Genomic DNA, 15,961 nt, shown 5'->3' on the forward strand with positions numbered 1-15,961 from the left:
TACAGAGGAGGCAGGAAATGGTTTGATTCAGGACAGACTTCTAAGAGTCAACATGACTTCTTGATGGATTAGAAGTAGGATGTGAGAGGAACTCCAAGGTTTTTGGCCTAAGAAGTGTGATCAACTGAGGGGGCAGGGGCTGTAGGTAAACAGACTTTTGGGGCTGAGGAAGGTGAGGCCAAGGCATCCCCTTTGCTTGTGCAGGCTGAGATGTTAGACACTCAGGAAGATGATTAGGCAGTTGCATTCAACTGTGGGGTTTGCAAACGAGGTGGACATTCAGGAGCCACGATGGGCCACTCCACTCTAACTGCCATGCCTGTAGGGCTGCTAACTGTGCCAGTAACTTCAGTCAGACAATACACTGACAGCGAAGTCATTGTGACAGGAGCTGCTTCTGTACATCTCTCCAAGGGTGGGATCCGAACTCTCAGATGCATAGAAGAGGCAATGCGCTCTAAATGTGGTTGTTAAAACAGTATTCTCAGAGGTCAATGCAAAGGAAAAGGAAAACCATATAACAAAATAGAAAAACTGTATAAATAAAAATAGAAGATGGTGATCTAAAACCAACTACATACTTGCAAAACTAACGTCCCCCGCAGAATGGACAAAATTCACTGATGACCCCTCTTCAGAAGTTACACCGAGTACACCAGGCAACAAACACCACACTTCAAATCTGGCACAACTCAGTACACAGAGTACCACCGCAGTTACTGCCAGTCAGTGCTGTGGCTGGCACTGAGTCAATCACTTACAGACTGTGTGTGTGTGTGTGTGTGTGTGTGTGTATTTAAGGTCTTATTTATTTGAAAGGCAGAGTCACGGAGAGAGGAGAGACAGAGGGAAAACGTCCATCCACTGGTTACTCTTTATATGGCGGCAACCGCCAGGTCTGGGCCAGGTCAAACTGAGCAACCAGGAGCTCCACCAGGTCTCCCACCTGGATGGCAGGGGGCCCAACACTTGGGCCATCTTCTGCTGCTTTTCCCAGGTGCTAGACTTGAAACGGCACTCCCTTTTGGGATATTGGGGTTGCAAGAAAACGGTTTAATCTGCTGTGCTACGGTGTTTTCTTTTAACCCTGATCCTATATGCCTGTATCCACTTCACAAAGGATGAGGCAGACTCTGAGGGGTCAAACATGTGTGTCCACATACTTAACAAATGCCAGTGCCGTGACCTAAGTCCAGGTGACAGACAACTACCTGTGTAACTCAAGAAACACAAGTTAGAAGTGAAATCCGAAGGAAGAGATACTATTTTATCTTCAAATAATAGGAAAGATCAACTAGATTAAGTGTCCAACTTTCTACAGTCAATAGATCCTTTGAAGGAATGTCAGCTCCTTTCTCTCTCTCTTTTTTTTTTTTTTTCAATAACTTAGTCCCCAGTCATGACTCACGATTTTCATCATAGGGATAACTTTTCTCGCTGATGTCTGGACAAGTTCATACTGAAGTTGATGACTGAATCAAAAAATGGGCAACAACTTAAGTCAGTCCTTTCAGACTGTATCTGTTGTAATGATCAGGTAAGACAAAATCATGTCTTGTCAATGATTTATTAAAAATTTATTTCACAATAAATTATATAATTCACTTTTTTCAATCTTAAAACAGTCTACACCAAAAATATTTTGGAAAAAATCTTTCTTTTTGGTAAGGCATGCAAGTTAGCAGACCAACATGACCCTCATGTTCTCACGGCTAAAACCCCCCACAGCTCCTCAGTGAAACTCAGCCTCTCTTCATATTCTTCTAGAAGCTCATGTTGACACGACTTGATAAAAACAAAACAGCATAAACATTTCCAGACTGTGCCTTGGGCCTTAGCTTGAACTGCAGAACATGAGGTGGGACACCACAGACATGTTCACGTCCGCTTCCGGCCATCATCTTTCACTAGATACCAGCAGGGCCACACGGAAGTGAGCAGGCACAGCGGCACCGCACGGTGGGCCAGGCTGAGCCCTGTAGCCTCCGACAGGCTGTAACACACAGAACCAACACAAAGTGACAAGCAAGGACCAAGCTGTTTGCAGGGACTTCTCCTCCCACTGGTAACACTGTATTCAACTGGTTCTTACCCATTGTTTAGAGGTTACGAAACCTCTGTGTATGCAAAGCTGAATTTTTTTATAGTTACAAATTAAGGTCAGTCTTGTGAATGTAAAACATAGCAAGGCCTCTGAAGGGCATGGCGGAATCAGCACCTCTTAAGAGTGGGAAAGAAGACACAACGTTTACAGGCAGCGAATGTTGATCTGTTCCCCCAAATTTCTCTGAGCATGACATTTAACAGATTTTGTTGCTGTTGTTTCCAACTGCAGGTCATTTACCTCCATGAAAGGTCACAGAACTTCAACTCTCAAGATGAGCCAGTCATTCGACAGTGAATTAACATCACCAATTAAAGCATTATCTTTCCGTACATTGTACTAAAATCTATGGGAGTCACAGACATGTCTACAAAGAAAAGCACACTCCATAGCGCAGGTCTCGGTGACACTTCTGATTACTAGGTGGTTAAAGAAACAGGTCCACAGTAGAATTGTGTGCTGAGTCAAACTATTAGAAAAAAGTTAATTTATATTTAAATTTAGCATTCTGTATATCAAGTGCCTATTGGCTGAACAGAACTGTATTCAACAACTCATGTTCATATTCTATAACTTCATTCCACTAACACAAAAAGCTAAATAGAAAGATTTACAGTTGAACACGGGTTCCTAAGGCTGGCGGCACATATCATTCCCTGACAGAGTGAGAATTCATCAGGAGAGGACCTACGAGCCAAACTGAGAGCTTGATTTACCACATCTTTCCCTACCTCGTATATAAGTAACACACTGTGTAGTGACCAAAAGAATACCTCATTCTGTTCAATTTTCTTTTTGAGGCAGACTACCACAGCCCAATGACTTTAGAAACCAAACTCCACAATTTTGCCTGACAGCCTTAATAAGGGAAGTTGGATCCCTAAGACAGGAGAGGTCATCGCAGGCAATGACTGGAAATGCAGCCTTCACTGCCCTCCCCAAGCCAAGGATAACAAGGGCCAACCACGAGGCTCACCAATCCATGCTATCTCTAACAAATATTTTCCCGCACATACTTAACACTTCTATGTGGGAGTGGGAGAGTGAGGGAACACATCCCCCCTAACATGGGGGGATGGGGCGAAGGAGAGCCTGTACCGACAGAACCTCCCATATCCCTTCAGAAACCACCTGAATTCTACGACCTTGGGGTCAAGTTTGAAGCCAGCAAGAGCTGAAATTCTAAGACCACTGAAAAAGAAGGGGTTAATAATAAAAACCGCAGCTGATTTTATGCATCAGGAGTGAAATGCTGTATCTATCATTCACTTGTGGGTTCACGTAATTTATCTTCAATTAGAATTATTATCTATTCAGCAGCTGAAGCCCAAGAACTGCTGAGACACTGCAGATGAGAAAACATTTGCTGGGCTCTGGGATCTGGCCTTCCTCGTGCTAAATGATGATCACACAGTATGGATCCCTTGTCCCATCACCAATCTTGGCTGACGGACAGGAAGCTGCAGGGCCAGCATTTACATCTGCGGCAGCATCCATTCCCCTCCTCGGGTTCCAAAGGCTCCGCTCCAACTCCGGCTTTCCTAGTTCTACAGCTCTGCCCTCAACCCATAGGACAACATCGTACATTTAGCCCAGGATCTACCCCTCTGCAATGAATTGCTATATCTATTTTAATTTTACATGCTTGAACCCCAATGACAGAATATATTCTAACATACCCCTTGTGATATTTAAGAGTACTTTATCCCAGCACAGTCTTGACCTACAAGGTTGCCGAGCGAGCACTGACAATATTCTAACACCCGTTAGAAGTAGGGTTATCTGGCTGAGTGTATCTTCACAAGTGGTCTCAGATGATGGACCATGTCACCCACACACTAGAAAACCCCTTTCTCCTACATGGTCTACACTGCCCCATCGAAAAGAAACATACAACACAGAAATCCACACAGCATGCTCGCTGCAGTGTTTCTCAAAGTCCGTTCCATGAGATCTTAGCAAGTATTTCTTCTTCAAGAATGGATTCTTTGGATAGGGATGTATTCAAGTGAGATTCTTTACTGTAGGAATTCTCCCAGTGCCTTTAGTCTGCTACTAGCAGGCTTACAAAGGCATTTCCCAAAATTACTTGTCCTCAGACAATGGACTTCTCCCTCTGGGAGCCTCCCTTAGGAGCAATGCGCCCCAGAGCAGGCTCGGGCTCGTGTGGCTTTGGCCGAGCAGAGAACTCAGAAGCTTCACTCGCTCCTCAGGCTGGGACATCCAGCTATTCCTTAAAATCAACACCAGAAATGACTGCTAGGGCTGGTAACGGTGGAACTCCAGACTCAGAGAGTGAGCGCATGGGTAGGCAGCAGGCAACACCTGTTTAACCCCCTCCACCACTTTCCTCCAAGCAAAACTACGTTCAAAGCAGCCACGTCAGCCAGGCCTGAGGAAGGCTGTGCACAGCAGCCGAGCAAACCAGCCGGTGCACACAGGCTGCGGAATGCAGAGGTGTGCATGGAGTAAGCTGTTCAAACAGGAAGCGCCCCAGTGCTGCAGAAGACAATTTATGAAGACACGTTCAGGACTGGTGACCCTGCTGGTCACGTAGGCGTCTCTGTAGTATCGTTTGATAACAGGAAATAGCCTTGCTTTTTGGGCAGTACACTCCTCGTCACCTAACGACAGGGATACACTCAGACACACACTGTGAGCTGCTTTCATTATCAGGCAAACATCACAGCCGGCATCTGCACAAGCCAGGGTGGCTCCTGGGAGACAGAATCTCCTGGGCCACTGTCTCACCCAGTTCCATCACTGACAGATGTAGCTACGTGGCACAGGGCTGTACTACTGAACAACTGAAGTTACTAAGGAAAACTCATCCCTCGGGGAGTTCCCGTATCTCAGAGCAGTGTTTCTCCAACTCAGCACCACTGACATTTTGGGCCAGATTATCCTTTGCTGTGGAAAGTTGTCTTGTGCATCTGTATGATGACAGGCAGCTTCCTGGCCTCTACTCCCCACACGTCAACAGCAACCAACCAGCTGAGACAAGAAAAATGTCCCAGATGTTGCTGAGATACATAGCAAATCAGCCCCGGTTGAGAACCACTGCTTCTGAGACAAAACTGAAGTCTTAACTTGACTCCTCCTCCGTGGGGCACGTCTGCTGTACACACTTACGTGACTTACTCACCTCCCATATATTCACTCTGCAGCAGCTTCAGTCCCATCTAAATCCTGTATGATCGGAAAACTAAGTAATCTGTGAATGAGGAGAACTGGCTGGAGATCTCAGCCCCCCGAATCAAAGAGAATTACAGGTAATTTAAAGCCATTCTGTTACTGAGATCTGGGCATGGTGCTTCACTGACAAAGATTCTAACAACTAGAAAGATAGTAGTTGGGTGTGTTAACCTGTTAGGTACTGCACGGGTTGAGGGAGTTCTAACAATCATCAGTGACTGGCTTAGGGCACAGTCTGATCCTTGACTAAATATTCTCCAAGAAATTCTCAATTCAAACATCTCAAGTCTTGTCTTCAAATCACTTGCTTGGACCACAGCCTCATTATTTCTTGCAAATTATCAAAAAGAAGGCTTTTGTATTTCATGAAGAAGCACTCTGGAATGTGTCAAGCATTATCCAGTTTAAAAATCATTTCTTCAATAGCTGCATCTTCAATTTTGTCATAACTGTCAACTCCAGAAACATCAGCCTCTTCATTTTGTTCCTTTCTTAGTGTCTTTAAACATTTGTCAAGTCTCTTTATGAACAAGTCCACATCCTGTGTCGTCATTCCAATGGCTGACGCAGCATTGAGGTAAGCACAGGGGTAGTTATTTGTATGTGACATGAATCCTCTGAACGTGTAGCCACTCACAGTTTGCACAGACCCGACAGGCACAACCCTGAAAGGGAAAAGATTAACCAAATCATCTGGTGATATGAACAGAATGCCCCTCATAAACAAAAGCTTTGTGCTACTATGTGTGAATCTGCTCATTAAGAAGTTTAAAAACAGCCAGAAATCATGGCCTCTGCCAAGAGTCGGTGTCAGCCTTAAAGTGAATTGACACAGAACACTGCTATTTCACACGGAGTAGTCTAGCTTGGTGATTAACGTTTACTTATCTTCTATGAAACAGCTATAAGCTCTAGGAATCCTAAACACTTTCACATCTTCTTCAAAGAGGTGAATACAAAATAAATTTGTTTCTGAGCAAATCTTGATTCTAACTTCATATATTTACACTTTAATGGAATACTAAAATGTGTAAGTTGAACCACTTTGCTTCATTGCTGTCAATCATCTCAAATGATGAACAAACTGAAATCCCAACTCCTGACCAATGCTATGAAATGGAAGGTTTTAATAAGCGAAGGTTCAGAAGAAGTTATATAACTGCTCACAGCGGGGTGACGACCAGCCACCAACGACATGTGCACTTTCCAAGCTTGATTTCACTACCTTACTTAGGTACAAGAAGGCTTCCAATCGTTTCAACCTAACAAGGTAAACAGTGGCAACAGTACTACAAGGTCAAGAAAACCACTTTAGAAATGTCAAAATTGGACTGTGCAGATAGTGTTCATCAAGGTACAAGCTGAATTAATCTAATCTTTTTCCATTTTAACAGCTGCCCATGAATGTGAAATCTCTGCCCTCTGGAAGTCAGAATGAAGTTCTTTAACAGACACGTGTAGAGAGAATTATTACAGCAAGATATTTCTTTGCAAGTCATTTTCCTCTGACTTCCTCCAAGATAAAATGAAAAATAAGGTTCATTTTCATGTCATGCATATAGAAGAAGAAAAAGCACATTTTTCCAAGGCAGTACTTGGGCAAGAATCACACAACATTTTAGTTTAGGAAACACTTTTTCCTTATCATTTTCCCTTGCATTTAGTAATGAAGATGACTTATTTCTAATATCAGAATGTGACACCACCACTAAAGAGATTATCTAAGAAAGGAAATAAAGACAAAGCTGTACAGAGAAGTAATGAAACTTCGTCTCTGTACACAGATGCCTATCTTTCTGTGACTATTCCAAGCAGAAGCACAGCTAAGCACGTAATAATAGTTTACAGATTCTCTATCTCATCACTCTTCCCCCACGATGAATCCTTGGGGGACTCCAAGTATTAAAGTAACTGTGAAAAGCCAAATACTCCCAAGTCTTGCTTAAACATACTTACCTGGCTCCAGATACTTGTCTGGTAAAAAGCATCGAGCCAAGCTGAGTGACAGCTTTGTCACAGTGTTCATCTAGCGTCTTCAGGGTCACAGCTGAAAAAAAAAAGCATCCCAATAAACTCTGGGCTTACCAGTACAAAAATCAGTAAAAAAAAAAAAAAAAAGACAACGCTAAATATTACTTTTTATGCATTGCTGAGTGGCAAAATATCACCTAATACACTCAACAAATTACAGCAGGGATCTGTTTGCAAATCACACATTTTTTATAGAAATTAATATGCTCAGAATCCAAAACAGAATTTCCCTTCCAGAGAGTGAGGTTTTCCAATCATGTGATCAGTATGGCTGCTTCCTAAAATTCAACCAACTATTAAGAACTTGTAAAATGAGAACATGAGATGTATTCCAGTGCACACAGAAGAGTGGCTAAGATCAACTTCTGCATGTGCAAATGGAATCACTGTTCAGAGCACACCACCACTTCAGGCACCATTTACTGAGCACAGACTCAGCACGCTGGACGCTTCACAAACATAATCTCATCCAGTCTCCCAAGAATTCTGCATGTGTGGAAAAGGAAAAGAAGGCTAGAGGCCAGCACGTGGCACAACGGATATTCAAACTACCCACTATCTCCTATACACCAGCAAAAGATTGGAGTCATTTTTATTGTATGTCAGTGTCCAAATGGTTTTCCACAGAAGCTCATTACTGAAAAGTGCTTCAGTTACAAATGATTCACCTTCCTTACTTTCTCCCCAGAAGCAAAATGTGAAACATATTATACTATAGGTACTCACAAATTAAAAGAGGTAACTATGAAGCTTAAAAGTTAAATTCATAAAAAGTTAAAATTCCCATTGTCAACAGTTCCTATATTATGACAGAAATATATAGTCCTTCTACAAACAAATGAAATTATCACAATTACAGATTTCTCTAATATCAGAGGCTAAGGAAAATAAGTAATACTAACATTTAAAACACTGTAAGCAGAGTTTTTTTAACTGCAGAAAAGTTTCAATTACTTATATAGAGTTTTTACTAGTGTCTGAGATATTCTGGTTAGAAGCAAGACTTAAATTATTCTTTTCCAAGTATTCATTATAATATTTAATACTTATTTTGATTCTTCCAGCATATAGATTTTAGCTTAGAAATAAAGCATTTTTAAAGGCTAAATAAACTTTTTCAATTTCCAAATGAATACTGTAAATGAATTCAGAAATACCACTGTAATCAGAAAGAGTTCTCTCTTTTTGCAAGAACACCAGCTTCTTCCTAGGGATGGATCAGAAGTATGGATTTTTTTTTTAATTACCTAAAGAGATGGGATTATGAGGCGTATGCAATAATCTCTCATTGTAGGCTTCTGACAATTTCTTTAGTTGGCTGGACAAATAGGAAAACATTTCCTGCAACAACAAAATGTCACATTTAAAACAAATCAAATAGATGCTCACTGTAACCTGGTAGATTCAAGACAAAATCTAGGGCCGGCGCTGCGGCACAACAGATTAAGCCGCTGCCTGCGGCAACAGCATCCCACCAGGGTTCTGGTTCGTGTTCCAACTGCTACTCTTCTGATCCAGCTCTCTGCTTGTGACCTGGGAAAGCAGTGGAGGATGGCCCAAGTACTTGTGCCCCCACACCCATGTAGGAGACTGGGAAGAAGCTCCTGGCTCCAGATTGGCTCAGCTCTGGCTGTTGTGGCCATTTGGGGAGTGAACCAGAGGATGGAAGACCTTTCTGTCTCTCTCTCTCTCTCTCTCTCTCTGTAACTCTATCTCTCAAATAAATAAATAAAATCCTTAAAAAATTTAAAAAAAAAAAAGGACAGCCCAGCACTGCAGCTCACTAGGCTAATCCTCCACCTGCGGCGCCGGCACACCGGGTTCTAGCCCCGGTTGGGGCGCCGGTTCTGTCCCGGTTGCTCCTCTTCCAGGCCAGCTCTCTCCAGAGCTACCTCCCTTCCCCGGACACAGCGACAGATCCCACACAATTTCTGTCTACTCTCCTAACCCTCCACGTCTGTTCCCTCAAAAGGAGCGACAAGATCAGCTTTCCCCAAGGGTTCTGGCCTGGAACTACTGGACACCAAACTCTCCATCCCTCAGGCCCATGTGATGGGGGCAGCCACCACTGCTACCCCAGTGCCAGTCACTGCCGCACTCAGTACACAGAAGCCCCTCAGCCCCCTTCCCTCTCACCCTCTGGCCTGCTCTCCCTGCGCTTCCTAGATTTCTCCCCAAGCCACCCTTCTGTCATACTCCACGAACTCCATGTTGCCTTCCTATTAAAGCAGCTCTCTGGTTCTGCCTACTCCCAACTCCCAATCCCCCTCCAACACCACTCCCTATTCTGGTTCCTGCATTTTACTTACCACAATCTGAGTTGATTTCATTTATTCACTTAAATACCTTCTACTACCTACCAAGAGGGAAAAATTCCTCACAGGCAGGAGTTCTATCTTCTTCACCACTGTTTCCCCAACAAGAAAAATGTGCCAGACATCAGTGCGCATGCTACTTAGGAAGCCATACAACAGCTGCTTCTGTTTGCTCCAAAAGATAAGGAAACGATGGATCCTCTGACTCCATATGGGGTTCCTGAGTAGCTTCTTCGTGTCTACATCATACTTGGCCAATTCTTGTTTTGTTTTGTTTAATTTAAAAGGCAGAAAAACATGGACAGAGAGTAAAAGAGACAGATCTCCCATCTGCTGGTTTAGTCCCCACATGGCTTCAACAGCTTCTGGGTCCAGTCAGAGCCAGGCACCTGGAAGTCACTCCAAGTCTCCCAGTACTTGAGCTATCACCCGCTGCCTCCCAGGATCTGCGTTAGCGGAAAGCTAGAACTAGAGGTAGACACAGGATTCAAACTCAGGTGCTCCTTCTATGCGATTCAGGGGCTCCAAGCAGACTGTTTAGTTGCGATGCAAAGGGGCCAGTGCTGTGGTGTGGTAGGTTAGGCATCCGCCTACAGCGCCTGCATCCCATATGGGCGCTGGTTCCTGTCCCAGCTGCTCCACTTCCAAACCAGCTCCCTGCTGATGGTCTGGGAAAGCAGAAGAGGATGGCCCAAGTGCTTAGGCCCCTGCACCCACCAGGAAGAAGCTCCTGGCTCCTGGCTTCAGATTAGCCCTGGTGCGGGCATTGTGGCCATTTGGGGAGTGAACTAGTGGATGGAAGACCTCACTCTCTGTTTGCAGCTCTACCTCTCAAATAAATTAATTAATTAAAAAAATCATTATGCAAAATGCCTGCCCCAAATTCCACCTTTTGTTGGATAAACATTAAGAAGAAAATTCCTTCTAGGTTTCTACCTTACCAATGAGCCTATAAACATTTTTATTCTTGTCAAGGCAATGTATGTTTTGTATTCTGATCAAAAAAAGTTTTAAACCAATAATTATTCTTAAAATACAGGATATTTTGTAAGATTAACTCTCAGCGTGTTGGAACTATGAAATCTTAGATCACTAAATTGGTTCTCTTTACATTCTAAAAATTAACATCCACCATTGTCATACCTAATGAAGCTATCAGTAAACATTACTGTTACAAGTGATAAGCCTTTCTCTTTTGTCATTATAAAAAGTGTAAAGAAGCACTCAAGAAAGCAAATATTGTAATTTGCAGAAATGAGTGGGGGGGACTGTCCCAGTCACCTTGTCTTAGACTTATAAAGATTCGTTGGTGGGGCCAGCGCTGTGGCACAGCGGGGTGAAAGCTCCAGTCTGCAGCACCAGCATCCCCTATGCTTTCAGTCCTGGCTGCTCCTCTTCTGAACCAGCTCCCTGCCAGGGCCTGGGAAAGCAGTAGAAGGTGGCTCAAGTGCTAGGGCCCCTGCACCCGCATGGGAGACCCGGGAGAAGCTGCAGGCTCCTGGCTTCGGATCAGCTCAGCTCTGGATGATGCGGTCATTTGGGGAGTGAACCAGCAGATGGAAGACCTCTTCCTCTCTGGCTTTACCTCTCTCTGTAACTCTTTCAAATAAATTTAAAAAAAATTTTTTTTAAATTCCCTGGTTTCTTAAATCATCATTCTGATACTACTTAAGAAGAGAAACAAAAAGATAATCAATTGGAATCAATAAACTAACAGTTTTTCCAATAATTGGAACAATTGATAATCTTTTAGTACCATACCAATATTAATACAGGGTAAAATTACTGAGTAACTAGGTAAGAAATTTAAATAAGCAATCAAATATTTTCATTGTATGTTAATATTGTATGTTAAGTGCTGATTTTTATTCATATCACTCATCAGAGTCTGACCTTGCCCCTGCCTATCTAAGTTGCCCTTCTCGAACTCCTGTCTTTTACTCCTGAACCACCACCACCATAAAACTCACCCCCGGCCTCCATTTGTCCTTAGCATCTATCAGTGAGGCAAACCTTTCTTCAGTTCACATATTTCAGTGGTGAAGAACCGTTTAAAGTATGATTCTGTCTAGTTAGGCAGCCATATTAAACACCAATGAGGTCACATTTGTAGAGTAAGAGGATTCTGACGACTACTTAATTTGTAAAGTTAGCTATTTCTGAAAAAGAGGAAATGTTTCCTTAGTAGCTTCCCTAGAGGGTGCTTTGAACTTACTGATGCATACATGGCTATTAAAGAAGCAAAGTTGCCCAATGTTCAATTTCTAATACTTTAATAAATCAGTTTTAACCAGTTATATCAATCAATGGTTAAAGCCACCAGAATTCAGTTTTAACTACAGTTAATATTAGAAATCTTTAGACCATAAATATGATAATAAGATAACTAAATCTCATATGTCACTAGGATGGGAGTAATTAAAGAAAACTATTTTAGAATCAAATTCACATTCAACAGCAAATATTTATAACATCTCTACCCTGGGTAAAGGGTCATGATAGGTAAACCAATAAGCAAAGAGGCCTTAAGTATCATAAAACACAATACTCTAAATTCTCGAATATTCCATGCAATAAAGTCTTAAATGCTCTCCTATTAACATCAATATATTTTAAAACTATCTTTTGGAAGACTGCACCAGTACCCTACACTAATACTTGGCTAAGCAGTTTTTCACCTGATGTATTACAGGCACTACAGCACCTGCACTATTTTTTGCTACAGTTAAATCTGTAACTGACATTTATTACAAAATACTTCTGTAAAGAAAGAAATTTATAAGCAACCCAAGCAAATGTATATAGAAAGATCTTACTTAAAAGAAATGAAATATTATTGATTTTCTATGTCCTCTGTGCTGTATTTAACTTAATTTTAGAAGACTTTTCACTAGAGATAAACTGAACTGTATACCTGAATGCTAATGTCAGCTATATTTCTAAAATAAAAATACAAAACTTTACACCATAGTTCAAGATGTTAATGGGAAGGAAGTTGAATTATATTAAGCATTATCTTTTGTATGGCCTTGTGCAAGTTGATTTGCAGTCATGAAACCCAACATCTAGCCTATTCCTCTCCAGAATCCAAAGATGTGCACACTTCACTAAATTTTAAAGAAAAAGGTCTTAGGTAATTGTGTTTTTTGGAGCATACTGTTTCATGCTGTAGGATAAGATGAAAATGGTACTTCACATATTACTATGACGTCTCATAAGGCAGAGACTAAATCAACAGGGAAACCTGACAAGTGGCCCAGCATTTCCATTATAACACGGGTAGATGAGTGACACCACGGGGTGGGTACACAGTGCACAGACAGACGTGCCAGTGTGAGGAAAACAGTACGGCTGCACTACAGCGCAGTCCACCCCTGGCCAGCGGAACGGGTCCACACACACTCGGGGCGAAAGCCTGCACTCAACTGCAGGGGCCCGTGGCCGGCCTGAACGCTGATGCTTTCACGGAGCATCAACCTCACCACTTTTCAGGCCGCAAATCACTGCTGTGTCGCAGCTCATCTCTGCCACGCAACTGCCTGAAGTCGTGTCTGATATTCTTCTAGAACTCAGTTCATCCTCCCTGCTTCAGCTCACAAACTCCAGCCACTGGAGCAGCCATTTCACTCTTCTACACTTGACCAGTTCTGCAGGTATTTGCAACAACAAATGATGACTGGCCTGCCCCGATCAGCAAAGCACTCCGCCAACGAGCAAAGCACAGGAACGGTCTTCTCTGGGAGCAAAACAGAAGTGAAGAGAAATTTCTAGCGCTGATCTTTCTCTTTGCATAGAATCTCAGAGAAACGGCCTCTTATGTTTTAACCCCTCTTCCTAAAGGCCTCTTCTGGTAAATTCATGGTCTTTTCTCTCCTCAATGAACCAAAGGTGTTGATCAGGCAGAGGCTAAGGGCCAAGAGGCCCAATTCACACACAAAGTTCCACTCTCTGAGCCTTTCACCCTTCAAAAAGGAAGGTTTGGGGAAAGGAAAGGCTTCAAGCTGAGTCTTGTCTGCCTCCACTGTGAAAAAGATAAAGCCTTTTCTGAAGAGATAGAGCTAGATGAAATAACCTCTAAAAATATCATTGTGGTGAATAAGGGCACAGAATTTTTTCTTAAATCCCAAGTTTTCTTTTAACACTCCTTTTTTTAGTGCACAGTAACACCAATAATATAAAAAGGAGCTCTCGGTGACGGTATATAAATAGCTCTGGCTGGAGCAAAATAGCTTTGCCTCAGCTTCTCCAGAGCTGAACCAATAAACTATCACAATTACATTTTCACAGTTCAAAAGCAAGTCCATTTAAACAAAAGAGGCCCTTACTTCTGCAACAAATCCAATAAAGAACAATATTTATGCTACATATACGCAATTATGGTTTACAGAGGACATCCGCATTTTTCAACGGAAAGACTTGCCTATTCAATGGAGTTGTTAAACAGCACACTTTTATTCACTTACAATGCCCGAGTTCTCAAATGAGCATTTTAAAATTTTGAAAATTACTCCTATATATATATGTATATGTTCTCTGCTCTAAAATTCTATACATAAAACCAATTAATGCATTAGAAAGCCTGTGGAGTTTTAAATACCAACACTGGATAGAAAGGAGGGTCACGAGGCTGCTGGGAGCAGGCGCTCACTCCCTCAAGCCTGGATGAGGACTGGCAGTAGTGGGACGACAGTGGAAGGCAGGAAGGCTCACACAGTCCTAGGTTTCAAAAGCTGTCTGTACCTACTTGTGGTTGCTGGACAAATACTTAACCTCTCTGGGCCTCGATTTCAACTGTACAATGGGAATAATTCCTAGTTCATAAACTTCCTCTGAACATTAGCAAAATAATGAACCTAGCAGGAAGGCTCCAAAAAACCAAACATTAGCTAGCAGGACTCCTACGGAGAAAGCACACTGTCTATAATCCTGCTACTATACTGTTCTTGCTTCGGTCTCTGGGTGTTCCACTCTATCTAACTAAATGAAAGGAAAATGTCGGGGCCGGCGCTGTAGCATAAGCAGGTAAAGCCACCGGCCTGCAGTGTCGGCATCCCATATGGGTGGCGTTTCGAGTCCACTTCCGATCCAGTTCTCTGCTATGGCCTGGAAAAGCAGTAGAAGATGGCCCAGTCCTTAGGCCCCTGCACCCGTGTGGGAGACCCGGAAGAAGCTCCTGGGTCCTGGCTTTAGAGTGGCGCAGCACCAGCCGCTGTGGCCAACTGGGGAGTGAACCAGCGGATGGAATCTCCCACCCCCCTGCTCCTGTGTAACTATGACTTTCAAATAAATAAATAAAAGAAACGAAAATGTCACAAATACCATTACTTCTTGACACATGAGGAGTCAGCCAATTCATGAACAGCACTGGAATACGACACTTCTCCCTGAAGTGCTTACCCAGGGATAATAAAGACCACCGTACCTATGAAAAGAAGAGCTGAGCTGCTCCCATTCACTAGCTGAGCTACGTATTCCTGCAGCTCATTCCCAAAGCAGATGGGTTTACATCCATGCTAAGCAAAACGTACACACGTATGGACCTCTGAAGCAGCTACAAATTTTAAAGTCAAACACTAAATGTCAATCGACAGAAAATTGAAAACACACAGAAATTCTTAAACTCCTCAAAACATGGCATCCCCGAAATCAACAATTCCAAAATCCTCAGGTAAGACAAGTTCTTCTACTAGACAGCACCACTCCCAAAACTACAACACCTGTTATATACAAGTATTTTAACACGTTTCCTTTCCAAAAATTTTCAACTACATCTATATAGGGAAATCCTTCTCTAAGAACATATAACTCATAAAGAAATTGAAAACGAGCCCCTAAATAGAGCTTTAAAGAAAAAAAGATCAATTGATTTATTTGAAAGGCAGAGTTACAGAGAGGCATAGACAGAGAGAAGTCTTCCATCCGCTCGTTCACTCCCCAAATGGCTGCAATGCCCAGAGCTGTGCTGATCTGAAGCCAGGAGCCAGGAGCTTCCTCTGGGTCTCCCAAACAGGTAGAGGGTCCCAAGGACTTGGGCCATCCTCTACTGCTTTCCCAGGCCATAGCAGAGAGCTGGATCGGAAGTGGAGCAGTCAGGACTCGAACCAGCACGCATAAGGGATGCTGGCACTGCAGACAGCGGTTTTACCCATCAAGCCACAGCGCCGGCCCCACGAATAGTGCTTTGAGTGCAGATGTTACCATCAGGCCCCATTCTCATAGTTACCCACCCTATGCCTAACTCAACAAACTGAGGGAGTGGTACGGTCAGTCCTATAAGATTCTAATCACTGGATTCATAAAGTCATTTGTTTTTCCA

The 15,961-nt window shown here is 42.8% G+C and overlaps 1 protein-coding gene across 3 annotated transcripts in view; it reads right to left on the reverse strand.

Annotated features, from left to right (window-relative positions):
* Positions 1 to 1,548: 1,548 nt before the first annotated feature.
* The window catches only part of SEPSECS (Sep (O-phosphoserine) tRNA:Sec (selenocysteine) tRNA synthase), a 35,715-nt gene continuing 21,302 nt past the window's right edge, over positions 1,549 to 15,961 (reverse strand). For all 3 annotated transcript variants that reach the window (XM_008274685.5, XM_089327021.1, XM_089327022.1), the window contains 3 exons: positions 8,578 to 8,671; positions 7,256 to 7,346; positions 1,549 to 5,964 (listed from right to left, as the gene is read on the reverse strand). In XM_008274685.5, the coding sequence (XP_008272907.4) occupies positions 5,688 to 5,964; positions 7,256 to 7,346; positions 8,578 to 8,671 (462 nt within the window). In that variant the 3' untranslated portion in view covers positions 1,549 to 5,687. The remainder of the gene's footprint in view (positions 5,965 to 7,255; positions 7,347 to 8,577; positions 8,672 to 15,961) is intronic.

Source organism: Oryctolagus cuniculus, chromosome 2, assembly GCF_051225735.1.
Source record: "Oryctolagus cuniculus isolate XC-2025 breed Fujian yellow rabbit chromosome 2, ASM5122573v1, whole genome shotgun sequence".
In the NCBI taxonomy this organism is placed as follows: domain Eukaryota; kingdom Metazoa; phylum Chordata; class Mammalia; order Lagomorpha; family Leporidae; genus Oryctolagus; species Oryctolagus cuniculus.